The following is a 15,830-nucleotide window of genomic DNA, read 5'->3' as shown; positions in this document are numbered from 1 at the left end:
ACCTTCTGGACATTGTTAACAAGTTTATGACATTTTGAGATTAAAATATTCCATCTTTATCAATTCCCTCCATTGATTAAACAGCCTGATCAATCCTCACATGATATCTCTTAACATTTCCATGCTGATTTTTGTTATTTGACTGTTCTACTGATACATATCCTCTCTTTTAAAAAACAGATGCAATATAGATATTCCACTAGACGCAACACAATTTCCACTTTTGCTTCCCATCCAATCCAGTCATGTTGATCTTGCTTATTTGCAGATAATCAGGTTCATGCTCTATTTTCCTGGGAATCTCTGACTAGAAAGGGTTCTCCTTTATTGACACAATCTTCTCTACAGGAGATAAAGTGCTTTTGAGCTCCTCATGCAGCCACTTACCTGTTTAAGAAAATATTAATTTTGGTCAAACAAGTGCACTTTTTGACTAACCTTTTATTATTAAGTAATGCAGAAAGCATTTTTAAAGGACCCTAGCTTATTCTCACTTCTTTGCTTATTTTATTTACACTTACACATTTTCACAGGTTCCTTAAGGTTGTTATAGCCAAGGGTGGTGATGGGGACAAGCTCCCACTACTTATTAAATGCTCCCAATGACATGCACCTCAAATAGCTTTTGACAAACAAGTCCAGCTCCTGGCCTTCACGTGTGGCTTAGCTACAGAGTCCAGCAAAACCGTTTCTACTAACAAAAGAAGGGATAAAGGCAGGTTACTGATGCCTTAAAACCAGTCACTTTGGGGAGATGGGGTTGTCAGTTCATCTAGAAGGAAAGCTCACATCTCAAACCTTCGCTGTCTTGCCGCTGTAACGCCCTGGGAAAGGTTTCACTGCTAATGTTATGGTCTTTAGAAGCACTGCTAATGTAATGGTCTTTCTGTAGCAGCAGTGCTTGGTTCATGGTTAGAGATTTGGAATGTGAGCCGTCCAGTGAGGGGAGTGTTTTTTCTGGCTGTGTGCCTGACACCGAGGTGATCTGGGGCTTTTGTTCGGCAGAAGATGGAGAGAGAAGATGCCTGAAAAGAGAGGTCATAGACATCAGAAAGGAGTGGACTTGGAGTGGGGCTGGGAGTCGACGAAGCTCGGGGAAATTGATGGAGGGCCAGGAGAAGGGAAACCCTGAGCTCCAACTTGTGCACATAAAAATGTTTCATTAAAATGGGCCTTTTTCTTTTTGTTTTACTTTACTAACCCTTTAGTCAAATTAAGAATTATAAAGCTAAATCATTCAATTGCATATGGTGTACTATCTGTTATTTCGCGGTACTGATTTGTACCAGGATAACTCATCAAGCAGCATCCACCCAAACAGGAGGTTTCACGCCTTACATTCGGTGGGACCAGAGATGGTCTTCCCTAGACTTACACAGCCGACAGAACCCAAGGGTTACACTTCTATACCCACTCATGGGGAGGGCTTCAGAAGTAAACCCAGAGGGAAAAATCCAGTGCTGGAGTCCCTAAGGAAGGCCTACATTGAGTTCAATCCTGACTCCTGCAACGCCGCTGGTACCAAACTATATTGGTCTCTGTCGTTACTTTGGGTTCATCAGATGCATGGAGAGGAGGAGTTTGCTACATGGGCACCAGCTTGCTCTCCATAGCGTACTGCCCATGCAGTCAGGATGCAATATTCATGGTCATCTCTGACTGATGGAGGCCCTCACCTCACATTTCCACAAAAACTTGCCCAGTCAAATCATTGATGGAAACCATTAGTCTTTCTGTAACAGATACAAGGAAACTAGCAATCCAAACACAAGTCAAAACTCATGCCATCAGATTAATGTTGTCAGGCAAGAATATGGGATCCCTCGCTTTCATTTTATTTGAGTATTTGATAAATATTTGGGTATTATTAACAAACTTGGTCAAAATACAAATATACTGCAGAAATTTGTAACACTATGAAGTTAAGCACAGCAGTAAAATTTGAATATCATCAGCTGGAAGCATTTCATTAACAGGGGAATGTTGTATTCCTATACAAAAGGCAACAAACTCTCAGCCTTGTGTTATTCAAACTATTCTGCTTTCAATAGCAAATTTGTCCCAGTTTTCAACTGTACCACCAGGTGGAGTAGCATCATATAACCAAGCATTGAATGAAATGTTGTCAGGAAGGATCTTACACACCTCCCTTCAACAATGAAGGTCCATATTTACAACCCTGGAAAACCTCTCAATGGAGGCAAAATCAAAGATGAAATTCACCATTGCTGACACATTGAAGACACCAAGTTTGGTCAGTTGGAAGGGGTATTTGAAGAGAGTCTAAAATTGACAGAAAAATCAAGCTTTTGGGTATCAGTGATTGTTGTCCATCTGGACCTTGACCTAGATTATCTATGTACAGCATCATATAGCACTGGAAAAATACCACCAATGTGGCCTCTGCAGAATCCTCCAAACTTGATGGAAGGATATGCAAACCAATGGCAGAGGTCACTCCTAGGCCCAGATTTCCAGTAAATGTCACAGTGAAGTCCTAACTGAATTTACTGTGACGTTTGCATGCCTGGCACCAGACTCCTGATACTGACACTTTATTCCTAACTATGTCTTGGGAAGAGATTAGCAAGTGCACAGAAGAAATGATTCAAGGATGGGTTCAAAGACTCTTTGCAAAAATGCAAAATTTCTAATGACTCCTGGGAACTTTGGACCTTGACTGTTCAAAGTGGAGAAGCAGCATTAAGTTTTAGGTTAAGCATCAGAAGCTCACAGAGGCCTTATGAAAGCAGAAGCGTACTACCACACAACCATCCACCTGCTCTGTCATCCACTATGTGTGGAATAATGTGGTTCCTACAGTGACCTCATTAGACACCCAAGTAACCATAAAACTGGACTGGAAGCAAATCATCCTTGATCCTGAGGAACTACCTATCAAGACGAAAAAAAAATCACCCATGCAAAGCCCACCTGGCAATAAAGCTACAAACCAGAAGAAACGCATCTGGTATAGGGATAATATGGAATGGATTTTTTCCATGAGGGAAAAAAAGCAAAATAGGTAATGACAAATTTTCATTCGTAATTCCTGCATGTAATCATGGACAGAGGAACTCTGGCGAGTTGTTGTCTGCAACCTATGCCCCAGTAGGGGTGATGGGCTAAGAAGAAGCAGCACAAGATTTGAATTCTACTCTATATTAAAAAGTTCATGAATATGAACATTATTCTGTTAAGTTGCACTTTAACACAGTAGCTGTTAGATTAAATGTATTTCCTCCAAAATATGAAAATTACTACGCAAAGTGACCTATAATAAAACTGATGTATGTAAATTGTAATTATTCTCACAGTATTAAAATACAACTGAGTTTTAGTGTATTTGACAAACAAGACTGCAATCTGATTCTTGTACCGGTCTCAATCATGAGATGAACAATTATGTTAAAATACCTGAAGACAGCTCTGAAATGCTTGCAGTGAATAGCCAATCTGTCATTATTTCAGTAGTTTGCTTGAATTCAACTGGAATTTCTTGTGTCAATGCAAATATTTCAAGAAGACAATGCAACTATATTAATCAGTTTAAATACACTGGAAATAAAATTAAGATTACAGGTTTGTTTTTGTTTTAATTCTCTTATATGCTGTGAAACTATTTGCAACGTCATTTTCCATAAAGTTGGCATTTAGATTGCACCAAGAATGTTACAAAGTAGACCAGAAACAACATTATTCTATAACTTACCATCCATCACTATCTGCTGCATTAACATTTACTCCAAACTGTACTAAGAACTTCACAATTTCTGTATGGCCTGCACACACAGCATTATGTAGTGCGGTTATTCCTTCATCATTTGGTTGGCTGGGATCTTCCACCTGCAAAAACGATAACAAATTACAATATAAAACCATAAGACCATAAGACATAGGAGCAGGATTAGGCCATTTGGCCCATCGAGTCTGCTCCACCATTCAATCATGGCTGGTCCCTTTTTTCTACTCCTCCTCAACCCCAGTTCCTGGCCTCTCCCCACAACTTTTGATGCCATGTCCAATCAAAAACTTATCTATCCCTGCCTTAAATACACCCAATGACCTGGCTTTCACAGCTGCATGTGGCAAAAAATTCCACAAATTCACCACCTTTGACTAAAGAAATTTCTCCACAACTGTTTTGAAAAGGCGCCCCTCTATCCTGAGACTGTGCCCTCTTGTGCTAGACTCTCCAACCATGGGAAACATCCTTTCCACATCTACTTTATCTAGTCCTTTCAACATTCGAAAGGTTTCAATGAGATCCCACCCCACCCCAATCCTTCTAAATTCCAGTGAGTAGAACAATAGAACAAACCATTTTTTTTCCTGAAACTTTCTTAGTACAAATGAACAAGCTATTGCATCAGAATTCATGGTTACTGGAAGTATGATATTCTGGAAAACTTTCATGTCAATTAGGAACCTGCAAGCTTGAAACTTTTGGAAAAAAATTAAGTGTACTGTCAATAGTTAAAAAAAATACAACCTGGATGTAATCAATACAAATGCAAATGTGTCTTCAATTCAGGACAATGGGTCACTCATTTTATAACATTTAATTTCCTGTTTAAGTTTACTACAGAATTCACATTAGAAAACTATTTCAGGAAAAGGAACACACAATAGAAAGAAAAAATGCAATTATTTGGTTCACTTTTCTTTTGGAATGAATTACAATCAGTGCTCCTTGATCAGCCAAATGATGCAGATATATTCACAAGTAACAAATGGAGGCATAGTATCTGGCATAGAAATGAAAAAACAGGTACAGGTTTACAGATAACAAGTATTGGGATGCACAAGTTATATAAAAAACTCTCCAGTAAGGTCACTAAAACTGCACACTGATGCAGAAGAAGCTTATGAATGCTGGACATTAAGGTATACCAATGGATTTAACATACCTCATAGATGATACGCTGGACTAAATCAAATTCACCTTCCAGAGAAGAATCAAGCAGTAAGGCTAGAGGATTGAACTTCACTCTCATACCATGACCTATACGCTCTGATCCCACCTTTTTCAGATTTGTTCTTTTTCCCTGAAGCAACAAAATTTATATAGATAGTAAAAGCAATATCTAGTAACACTTACTAAAAAGATCACTCAGGAGCCAATGTACCAGATTCTTTGGAGAGATTTACATTTGACCAATTAAACAATACAAGTTAGGGAGATGCCAGATTTGATTCTTGGCATTTGGTAGGACACCTGAGGCAGAGCTATACAATCAGCCTCAATATCCAAAGAAAAAAGGAAGTTTTGCAAAAGTTCTTACAACTGTTAACACTTATGCAAAAATTCCCCTCCTGAAGCATATGGGAAAGGCAAGGGATACAGGAGAGTCTTGCGAGACCACGGATCTGTGCCTGGAAAGTCTTCACTCTCCAGGGCGCAGGCCTGGGCAAGGTTGTATGGAAGACCAGCAGTTGCCCATGCTGCAAGTCTCCCCTCACCATGACGCTGATGTTGTCCAAGGGAAGGGCATCAGGACCTATACAGCTTGGCACCAGTGTCGTCGCAGAGCACTGTGCGATTAAGTGCCTTGTTCAAAGACACAACACGCTGCCTTGGCTGGGGCTTGAACTCACGACCTTCAGATCGCTAGTTGAATGCCTAATCACTTGGCCACGTGCCCAGACAGGAGAGTAGAGTTCTGAGTTTAACATTTAACCTCCAAATACAGTTAAATTATATAGTAAAAAAATTTAAATTATATAGTATTTGGCTACTAGATAGGTAAACATTTTTCAATTGTTGAGCATACTTTTGAGAAATAAACAGTATTTGGGGGTAATTAGGCAAATTATTTAAATTTAATAAAATTTAAATTGAGTATGGTGGAAATAAATTTTACAAACTGTACATCCAGCATATATCTATTCTATATACCCAGAAGTGATTAATGAGTCCAATATTCCAGTAGGGTTTCTGCAGTAAATACTACTCACAGGTGGCAGGACTGTATGTCCAGTAATCTCAGGTGGACGCATATTATAGCTATCATCACCAACAGCGTCATGATTACCAGCAACAGGATAAGGAGGTGGTGGGTAAGGAGGATATTCTTCTGCTAATTCCTGCGGTGAAAGTGGGCTCTCCTGATTCGGTTGCTCTTCCACAGCAGGTAAAAGAGTAGGAACTACGAGCTGTCCTTCCAGAAAAGGAGCTGAGCTTCCTGGGGAAGTTTTCACAAGTTCTTCAGCACCTGATACCTCGGTATCCTTTTTGACACCTGGTTCTGTTTGATCTGGAATTTCTACTGTTGATGCTGTAGTCTCATCTTCCACTTTAGCACTGACATCTCTGCTTTCAGTTATGGTATTCTCTTCAGCTGATGAAAAAGCAGGTTGCTTTGGTTGATAGAATGGCATTGGACTAGCTGTTTCCATTGCAGCCAGTGTGGTACGCTGATAGAGCAGCTTTTGAATATTGGGTCCATTTGGTCCTTCAGGCTCAGTAATTGAGCTACGCTTCTTCAGTGGCCTAGGTGCATTGGACAGTTTTTTCCTTAATGCCTCCAAATCAGCATCACTCTGATTTCGATATGGATTATACATAAAAGGAAGAAGCTTCGTGGGGCTCAGCGGACGAGGAATGCGCTCAGTCTCCGAGTGGTCTCCAAGAGATGTAGCATTATCAGTCTCCGATTCAGGGCAATCTGGTTTGTCTTGACTCTTTAAATACAGAGTATTGATTTCCTGGTCAGCTTGAGACTGATTGTTTATATAATTCTGTGAAGATGCAGAAACCACCGGTTTGCCATATACTGCAATTAATAAAATAATGCAGGATTCAGAGATAAGATACAGTTCAGGTCAACATGAAAAAATATTTGTATATGAATATATTCATTGTAAGACTAATTTCGGATGCATTTTCGTCCTTAAATTTAAACTATGAAATCAGTTTAAGTACTAAACAGCAGGACCAGCATTTTACTGAGGATTTTGGTCATCTTTCAGTTTACACCCAAATCAATACCTTTCCTTTAGTCTTTACCGATGCAGACTAAAACTGCAATACTGTAACATTATATGGATGTGGAAATAAACAGAAGCAGACAAACACTGTTTATAACAAAAACTTGGCTTGAACAACCACTGACAAGATTCATTTTTTCCTCCAAAAGGAAACAAGCTATCACATTGCTCATACAAGAAAGCTTGCTCAGGCTGACCTGGAATCAATGATGAGATGGGCTTAAGTGAAAAGTAACCTTTGCATGTGCAAATTACATCTGATATACAAATCTATGTTTCAATTAAACTAGAATGAGGAAATTGGAGACAGATGGATTGAATGCTCTGGTAGGGATAAAACATGTTGGGGAGGGGTGTGGCATCCACTGATGAGCAACATGGTTTATTGCAAATTTTAAAACAACTACTACTTCGACTCAGACCTAGGGGGCTGGCGTCGGGCAAAACAAAGTAACAGGAAAATAAATGCAAATAAAGCAAGCCTTCTTTATGAACAATAAACCTGGGATTATTGTTGAATTTGAGACCAAGCTGAGATAAAATGAAGCAAAATCTAATGACAGAGGTTCTGAAACTACAGAACCACCAGATTGGTCACTTAGTTCCTTTGATGTAGCAAATAAGTTATCAAAACTTTCCCCAATGTACAGCAAAACAAAAGGTGCTGGAAGAACTCAGTAGGTTAGGCAGCATCTATGGAGGGAAATGATTAGACATCATTTTGGGTCAAGTCCCTTTATTTGGGTCTAGATGAAGGGTTTCAACCTAAAATGTCAAACTGTCAATTTTTCTCCATAGATGCTGCCTGTCCTGCTGAGTTCCTCTAGTGCCTCTGTGTTGCTCCAGATTCCAGCAACTGCACTATCATATGTTTCCCCAAAGAAAACTGTGATTCAGCTACATTTCCTAATTGCTATGAGACAAAATTGAAGTCAGACTATTTCAATTAAGGCCAAGATTTTTTGCAGAATACATTTTCACTTCAGAGTACCTAAGAGTTAAATAACTATTTCATACGACTACAGAACTTTCGCAAAAAAGCCCTGAGGTAAACATAGCTAATTACCTTAAAATATTTAGCAGGAGGAAGGCAAAACTTTTTAATTTTATTCAACAGGCACAGATCCTCTCATATTGCATTTAGATTGTAAAAAAGCACAAATATAAATACATTGCTATGATAATAATTACATTCCACAGCAAAGCTAGAAGCAAAAAAATGTTTGGCAAATACATTATTGTTACTTGCATCATTTTTCAGATTCTTGGCACCTGTGAGGATTTGCATTTAAAACAAAGGCTGATGTTTGAAGCTTTGCATTATCTGTGGAATGAATGAGTCAGAGGGCTGAATAGTGAAAGGACAGACAGGCAGTTTGCAGGTTATGAACTTACGGACACCTCTACATATGAAAGAGTCTCATAATATTATTTAATTCAGGAGTTTGAGTTATGCATGTAGCTTCATTCCTATGAACAGCAGAATTAGTTTTATCCCTTTCCCTCTCCTTTTCATAATTATCTTTCCTTTATTAGTCCTATGTGCTCTTAGTGTATTCATTGCAATTCTGTGGTGGTATGGTAACCATGTAGTGATCTTTGTGTATTTTCCAACACACAGACAAAATCAACTTTTAGATGTCTCTAAGAATGAAACCCATTTGTTACATGCCTGTACAAGTCTAGAAATATTTAGAGGCAGGGCAGAGCATGATGTGGAAAGATTGCTTTAGTGACAGACAGAATCCTGGATCAGTGAAAACAGAAATGTTGCAGGTTAAGTGATAATGCCATACAGAATACAGGCAGCAAAATCTTGTTCAAGGTGGAATACATCATGGGTGATGGATGAAAAGTAAATAACCTTCAGAATCAGAACCAGGTTTGTTATCACTAACGTGTCATGAAATGCGTTGCTTTGTGGCAGCAGTAAAGTGCAAGATTTTTTTTTAAATTACAAAATAAATAAATAGTGCAAAAGAGGAATATGAGGTAATGCTCATGAGTTCAAAAGACAATTTAGAAATCTGACTGCACAGGGGAAGAAGCTTTTCCTAAAACGTTGAGTGTGTGTCTTCATGCTCTTGTACCTCTTCCCTGATGGCAGTAATAAGAAATAATGGAATTGGTTTGTTACTGTACCAAGATACACTGAAAAGCTTGTCTTGCATATTGTTTATACAGATCAAGTACACAGTGTATTGAGCTCCAATAGGGTAAAGCAGTAGCAATGTTGGATAAAAGGTACCAAAAATACGCAGTGTAGGTAAACGATAAGTCCAAGCCCGGCTTCAGGCCAATAAAGCAATCAGGAAGAGCAATTATATCAATGCTAAATACATAGTTCACAGCCAAGACCAAAGAACAGTCCTTCTAGTACTGACTTTAAAAAAAACCTCAACACATTCCAAATACGCAGTGTGTCATAACAGAGACTCTCCTAAGGAATCAATGGCAGTTGATGCTCCCAGGGTGATTTGATGGCTATTTTCATGGCATCATTATCTCCATGATATGTTATGTATGATCATTTCAACAAACTGTGGAGAGATCAAAGTGAAAAGAATGGAAAATGTACTGTGCTCACAATTAACTGGATGTCAACTGCACAAATGAGGTACTTCATTTGTGGCATTGCTTGTGGCATAAATCAATTCTAGCCTAATGCATTTATTTACTTACAGATATAGTTTGGTAACAGGCCCTTCTGGCCCAAAAGCCCACACTGCTCAGTTACATCCATGTGACCAATTAACTCAACCTGCATGTCTTTGGAATTTGGGGAGAAAGCAGAGCACCCAGAGGAAACCCACACGGCCACAGGCAGAATTTACAAACTCCTTACAGACATCGGTAGAATTGCTGGCGTGGGCCATCCCAGTTTGCCTATTGCCACAACAGGTCAAAGGCAGATGAGATTTTGCCGGCCCTTCACTCTGCTCTGGATCAGATGGACAATAAGAACTCATACATCAGGCTGCTGTACATCGACTACACCTTTGTCTATAACACAATCATGCCATCCAAATTCATCATCAAACTTCAAAACCTGGGCCTCTGTACCTCCCTCTGCGTCTGGTTATTCGACTTCAGCAACTTCAATCTGTAAGGATGGGCAACTACGTTTCCTTCTCACTGATCGTCAATACAGATGCACCTCAAGGCTGTGTGCTTAGCTTCCTGCTCTGGCCCCCATATATAGCACAATGGCTAAGCACAGGTCCAGTGACATACAAATTTGCTGACAACACTATTAGATGAATCACACATGATGATGTCATCAGAGCAAGACTTGGTCATGTGGTGTGGTGACAACCTACTGCTCAAAGTCAGCAACGCTAAAAAGCTGATTGTTGATCTTAGGAAGGGGAAGGATGAACATTTACCTATCTACAATGGGGGAATAGGCAGTAGAGAGTGTCAGCAGCTTTAAATCCAAGGTGCTAACAATCTGATAAGCTGTTCTGGGCCCAGCACATTGATGCAATCAGAAGTATATTTGCGTCTTTACGTCTTAGTAGAGCAAGGAGATTCAGCTTGTCACTGAACACTCGAAGAAACTTCTGCAGATGTACTGCTGAAAAGTATCCTGACTGATTATATCATAGCCTGGTATGGAAATTCGAATACACAGGAATGCAAGAAGCTGAACATTTTGAAGGCACATCTCTCCCCTTCATCAATAGTATCTACACAGAAAGTACGGTCTCAAGAAGGTAACATCCATCAGAGATCACCATCTGGGCAATGCCATTTTTTCACTACTACCATTGGGCATAAGGTATAAAAGGTTGAAGTCCCTCACACCAGGTCCAAGAACAGCTACCATGATAGTGACATGACAACAACCTTTCCCTCATAAACAAAAAAGCTGGTCACTGACTTTAAGAAAGGGAAGGAGGGGGTGATGTACATGATCCTGTCTATTTCAACAGTACTGAGGTTAAGAGCGTCAGATTCCTAGGAGTTAACATTACCAAAGCCTGTCCTGATCCAACCACAGAAAACAAAGCTCATCAACCCCTCCACTTCCTCATGAGGTTAAAGAAATTTGGCGCGTCTACATCAACCCTCACTAACTTGTTCACCATTGATGCACTATAGACAAAAATCCCATCAGCATGCTTAACAACTTGGTATGGCAATTGTTCTGCCCATGAGCACAAGAAACCACAGAGAACCGTGGACACAGCTCAGCACATCACAGAAACCAGCTGCACTTCCATGAATATACTTTCTGCAGTCTCAGTAAAGCAGCCAGCATGATCAACGATCCAACTGAACCTGGGCATTCTTTCTTCTTTCCTCTATCGGGGAGAAGATACAAATGCCTGAAAGCACGTACCAACTTCAAGGATAGCTTCTATCCCACTGTTCTAAGACTACTGACCTCACATTCTACCTTGTTGGAAACTTGCATCTTATTGTTTACTTGCATTGCACTTTCTCTGTAGTTATTACACCTAATTTTGTATTGTTACTGTTTTACCTTGTACTACCTCAATACACTGTGCAATGATTTGATTATATGTCAGACAAGTTTTATCCACTGCACCTCAATACATTTGACATTAATAAACCAATTCTATTTCTTGAACCAATCAGCAAAACCCTAATCACCACTACAAATTAGCAACACTGTGACCTCTCTGATCATCCTGTTTTTTCAAGTTATGTTTCTTCTTGTAAAATTTATGTACAATTTATATTTAATTTTTCTTATGACTGGTGCTCATGCGATGTTATGTGCTTGTAATACTGCTGCAAGTAAGTTTTTCATTGCACCTGTGCATACATGTACTTGTGAATATGACAATAAACTTCATTTTAACATTAAAAAGTTTGACAGAAGTTCTGCAACAGAGGTGTTTGAAGCGGAAGCCATAAGCTGGGTGACAAAATGTCCCAGCACTTGAAGAATAAAAGGGAGGCTTAGAAAATAACATGCCATGAAATCCAAATTAAACTATTTTGGAATAAGGAAAGCGGAGGATTATTTCTTTGATCACCACGAATTACATAAGCAATTAAACTGGGAAGAGTAAACAACAAACTTCTCCACTAAAGCAGTTAAATAATCATGTTAAATGAATATTACTTACCACTTGTGAACTGTGGCCGTGTTTGCGCTTTGGTCAGGGCATTCTGAACGGCCTGCTGGAAGTTTTTGCCTGGTGCTTGTTGCTGAGTGTACATTGTATAGATAGAGCTGGCAGCCACAGTCTCTGGTTTTCTCAGGGGCTGGGATGGAGGTTCTTTAGATGGCTGTGGGGTAAAAGGCCTAACTGTAGCTGCAGGAGGTGCCTCTGTAGATGGCTGAAGTTGTGCATTTGAAGCACAATGTTGCATTTGTTGTGGTCCTGTGGTTTGGGCTGGCTTAAGTTTGTTGGCCATAGTACCTGCAGTCCCAGGAAACTTTTGTGAGTTGTATTCAGTTTTACTCTCTGCTGCAGTAGCTAAACCAGATGATCCAAAAAAGGGCAAGGAAATCTGTTTAGGTTTGGTAGGAACAGGTGGCGGTACTTTAACCACATTCCTGTTACCAGTCTGAAAGTTAAGATTGAAATAAAACCATGTTAGATGAAAATATAACTTTATACAGTTATGATTTTTATTCATCAGGAACTTTTATTCTGAAATAATCTTGTCCTTAACGAATCAACCACTGTGCTGCATACAAAATTCTCCTCTTGACAAACAAACTGCATCTTCCACATGGTCACTCTCAGTTTGATGCAGATAACTAACAATTTGGCAGTTCTTCTTAACCACAACTTTCATTTGCATCATTAAATTTACAAAAATAGAGTTATGACCAGAAGAGTGGCATAATCCCTCTACTATTGGAATCCTAGGACAAGCTTTTGTCACCTTTGGATATGGAGATCTTATTATCTTCCCTGCTTGATTCCAATCTACCATCCCACCTAAACCCCAGCTTGGTCAGTCAATGCCAAATACTGTTCATCCTTAATCCCCATCCATACTCACCAATGTGAGATAAGAGGGTGGAGCTTAGTTATGATGGCGCTAAATGGCGACTCCTTTGCTTGCATCTTCGGAAACAGCTCTATTTCCATCTTTAATACCTCTATTTTTCCTTTCAGGGTTCTTTTGAAGACCCTGACCTCGAGTTACACACTGACTTCGGTTCTTTGTGGAAATGGGACTAGTTCTCGGGATTTCATGACTGGCTGTTATTTGACATGCCAAGGATGTGGCCTAAGAGATTAGCACGACTTCGGAGGTCCAAGATCTCGTGGCTCTGGAGATGGGCGCATCGGAGGTCGGTGTCCTGGCAGAGATCAGTGTATCGTGGGAGTCTGAAGATCTCTGGCTGTGATCTGAGATCTTTGGGCACAGAGCTCAGAAAAAGTGACGCAATGAACTTCTAACCGTAAATCAGCGAGTTGTTGGTTATGTCTCCCCTCTCGCTGTAAAACAGAGACATCTCTTTCTCCCTTATTAGGGAGAAAGAGGGCCTGTGGTATGTCGAATACCAGGTGAACGAGTAGTCTTTGGGGTACTGCAAGTCTGTGTCTTTGCTGTTGCTTTGCTGCACAACTGAGTGCTCGGTGGTGGGCGCCCATGCTGTTTTTGCTGGTGGGGGTGAGGGATGTTTGCTTTGCTGCTGCTTACGCGTGGGAGGGACTTTGGCGTTCTAACATTTAACTGCCATTAATTCTTTGGGGGCACTCCTCTGTTGTTATGGATGGTTGCGAAGAAAAAGCATTTCAGGATGTATATTGTATACATTTCTCTGACATTAAATGTACCTTTGAAACCATGTCACAGTCCCATTTTTTTTTTCCCCCAAGATCAAAACTTTGGTTGTGCCACTAAATTTCTCACTTGTCTCATTTCTGACACTTCCACTGGTACCATTTTTCTTCACTGCACATTTTGCTCCTCTGACTCTCAACATTCTAATGCTACCAGCAGATCTGTCAGCTGCCTGGGAGTCCCTTCATTCTGTGCATAACGCCAACCCCAACCCCACCCCCCAATAGTTGTAATTAAGGGAACTACTTATCGCCAAAGTATTTTTTACCATTTAATATCGGACAATAACTTTGCCAAAATATTAACTACAAATTTTATTTACAATTGCATGAAGAAATTGATTCCATAAGTATCGTTCCAACATTTCACCATATAATATATTAATTAGACCCAACTTCAGCCTGTGAACCCAGGACATGTCTGTGAGGAGGTTGTATGCTGTCCCTGTGACTACGTAGGTTTCCTCCCCCATCCCAAAGACAGTTAATTGAACTGGCGCAAACTGAGTCTGTAGGTAGGTGATTGGAAAACTGAGCCAAGTTGATGGGCACAAGACAGAGCGAACAGGTCATGGGGAAATTAATCTGTGGATTGATGGAAATATTCCAAGAGCCAGCATGAACTCAACGCTCGAAATGGCTTCCATGACAGGAAAAAAAATATCAAATTCAAACAATTCCACCAAAACAAAATCATTATTTTATCCTTCACAAGAAACTCAGAGCAAAATTTCTTTACTTCTCAACCCATCAAAAATTATGAATTTACACAGCCAAAGGGATATTTCAGAACATGGAGATGGGCTGTAACATAGTGAGCCTTTGTCAAGTTTTAAGTGAAAAAAGCACAACAATTATAAAAGAAATGGTATTCAAACTGTCGACGTCTGTAACAAAATGCATTACATCAGTCAAGTGAGTGGAAGAACGTTCATTCAATTCTCCTTTGTATTGCTAAAATGAGTATTATGTCCGAGGATGATGCCATGTAAGATGGGAATGAACAGTGATTTTTTGCAGCATATATATGATTAAAAATGGTATTTCAAACTTCACAAGCCTGAGGGAATGAATTTATTTGCATTTACCTGGAAATCTTTTATTTTTATAAGAGTTTTGTAACTAGTGAAGATTTTAGAATCTATTGATTTAGGATGCAACTTTATTGTTACAATAATTTGGAAGGAAGGATATCAATGCCATAAAGCATATTTTGCCATGTGATACTGTAAAACACAATATTTTTTTGTTTCCATACCTGTATTTCCTGCAGAAGGTCCTCACTGCTCTGGTTTTTCCTTAGTGTTCCAGAAGATGGAATTACTGCTGATGGATCCATGGATTCAAACATAGAGAAACAACGCACTCTCTTATCATTCTTGTCTCTCATCACAACATCACCATCACCAACTGTCAAATGAATTTAAAGATTTATGTTCACTCGTTTATCTCAGCAGGTTTCAGTGTCAAACAAAAAATAAATGCCAGTTGGTGCAATGGCTACCTGGCTTAAAACCTGGAAGATTTACATGTTTTAAACATACCTTAGCTCTTCAGTACCATGAAAGGAATTGATAAGTTCCACGGAGCTCTGGATTGCAATCGTTTGGCAAAGCAATCTTAACACAAGGGAATAGGCTTGAATGAATTTGACTAAAGGTTCACTGCTTAAGTTTAGCTTTTATGATAGCTCTTAAGTTTCATCACTATACACGAAATTAAGTAGTTTATTTATATTATAAATCGAATGGATTCCTTAAGGTTGTTATAGCCGAGGGAGGTAACGGGGACAAGCTCCCACTACCTATTACATGGTCCTAATGGCGTGTGCCTCAAATAGCCTCGGACAACCAAGTCCAGCTCCTGGCCTTCGTGTGTTGTTTAGCTACCGAGCCTGACGGAATTGTTACTACTGACAGGAGAGGTCACTGGCACTGGCCTCTCACTGGCAAAGGTACCTTAAAACCAGGCGCTTCGGGCAGATGGGACTCGTCAGCCATGGTTGGCAGCTCATCTCGAAGAAGGAAAACTCTGATCTTAAGTCTCTGCTGTCTTGCG

At 39.8% G+C, this 15,830-nt stretch overlaps 1 protein-coding gene across 1 annotated transcript in view; it reads right to left on the bottom strand.

Annotated features, from left to right (window-relative positions):
• LOC140201205 (apoptosis-stimulating of p53 protein 2-like) overlaps positions 1-15,830 on the bottom strand; it is a 98,747-nt gene that overhangs the window by 9,961 nt on the left and 72,956 nt on the right. The window contains exons 11-15 of the mRNA XM_072264931.1: positions 15,031-15,182; positions 12,093-12,537; positions 5,959-6,776; positions 4,911-5,048; positions 3,713-3,846 (exon numbers count right to left, since the gene is read on the bottom strand). Of these exons, the coding sequence (XP_072121032.1) occupies positions 3,713-3,846; positions 4,911-5,048; positions 5,959-6,776; positions 12,093-12,537; positions 15,031-15,182 (1,687 nt within the window). The remainder of the gene's footprint in view (positions 1-3,712; positions 3,847-4,910; positions 5,049-5,958; positions 6,777-12,092; positions 12,538-15,030; positions 15,183-15,830) is intronic.

This window comes from Mobula birostris, chromosome 8 (genome assembly GCF_030028105.1).
Source record: "Mobula birostris isolate sMobBir1 chromosome 8, sMobBir1.hap1, whole genome shotgun sequence".
NCBI lineage: Eukaryota > Metazoa > Chordata > Chondrichthyes > Myliobatiformes > Myliobatidae > Mobula > Mobula birostris.
The sequence above is the reverse complement of the archived record's forward strand: the minus strand, read 5'-3'. Positions and strand labels throughout refer to the sequence as shown.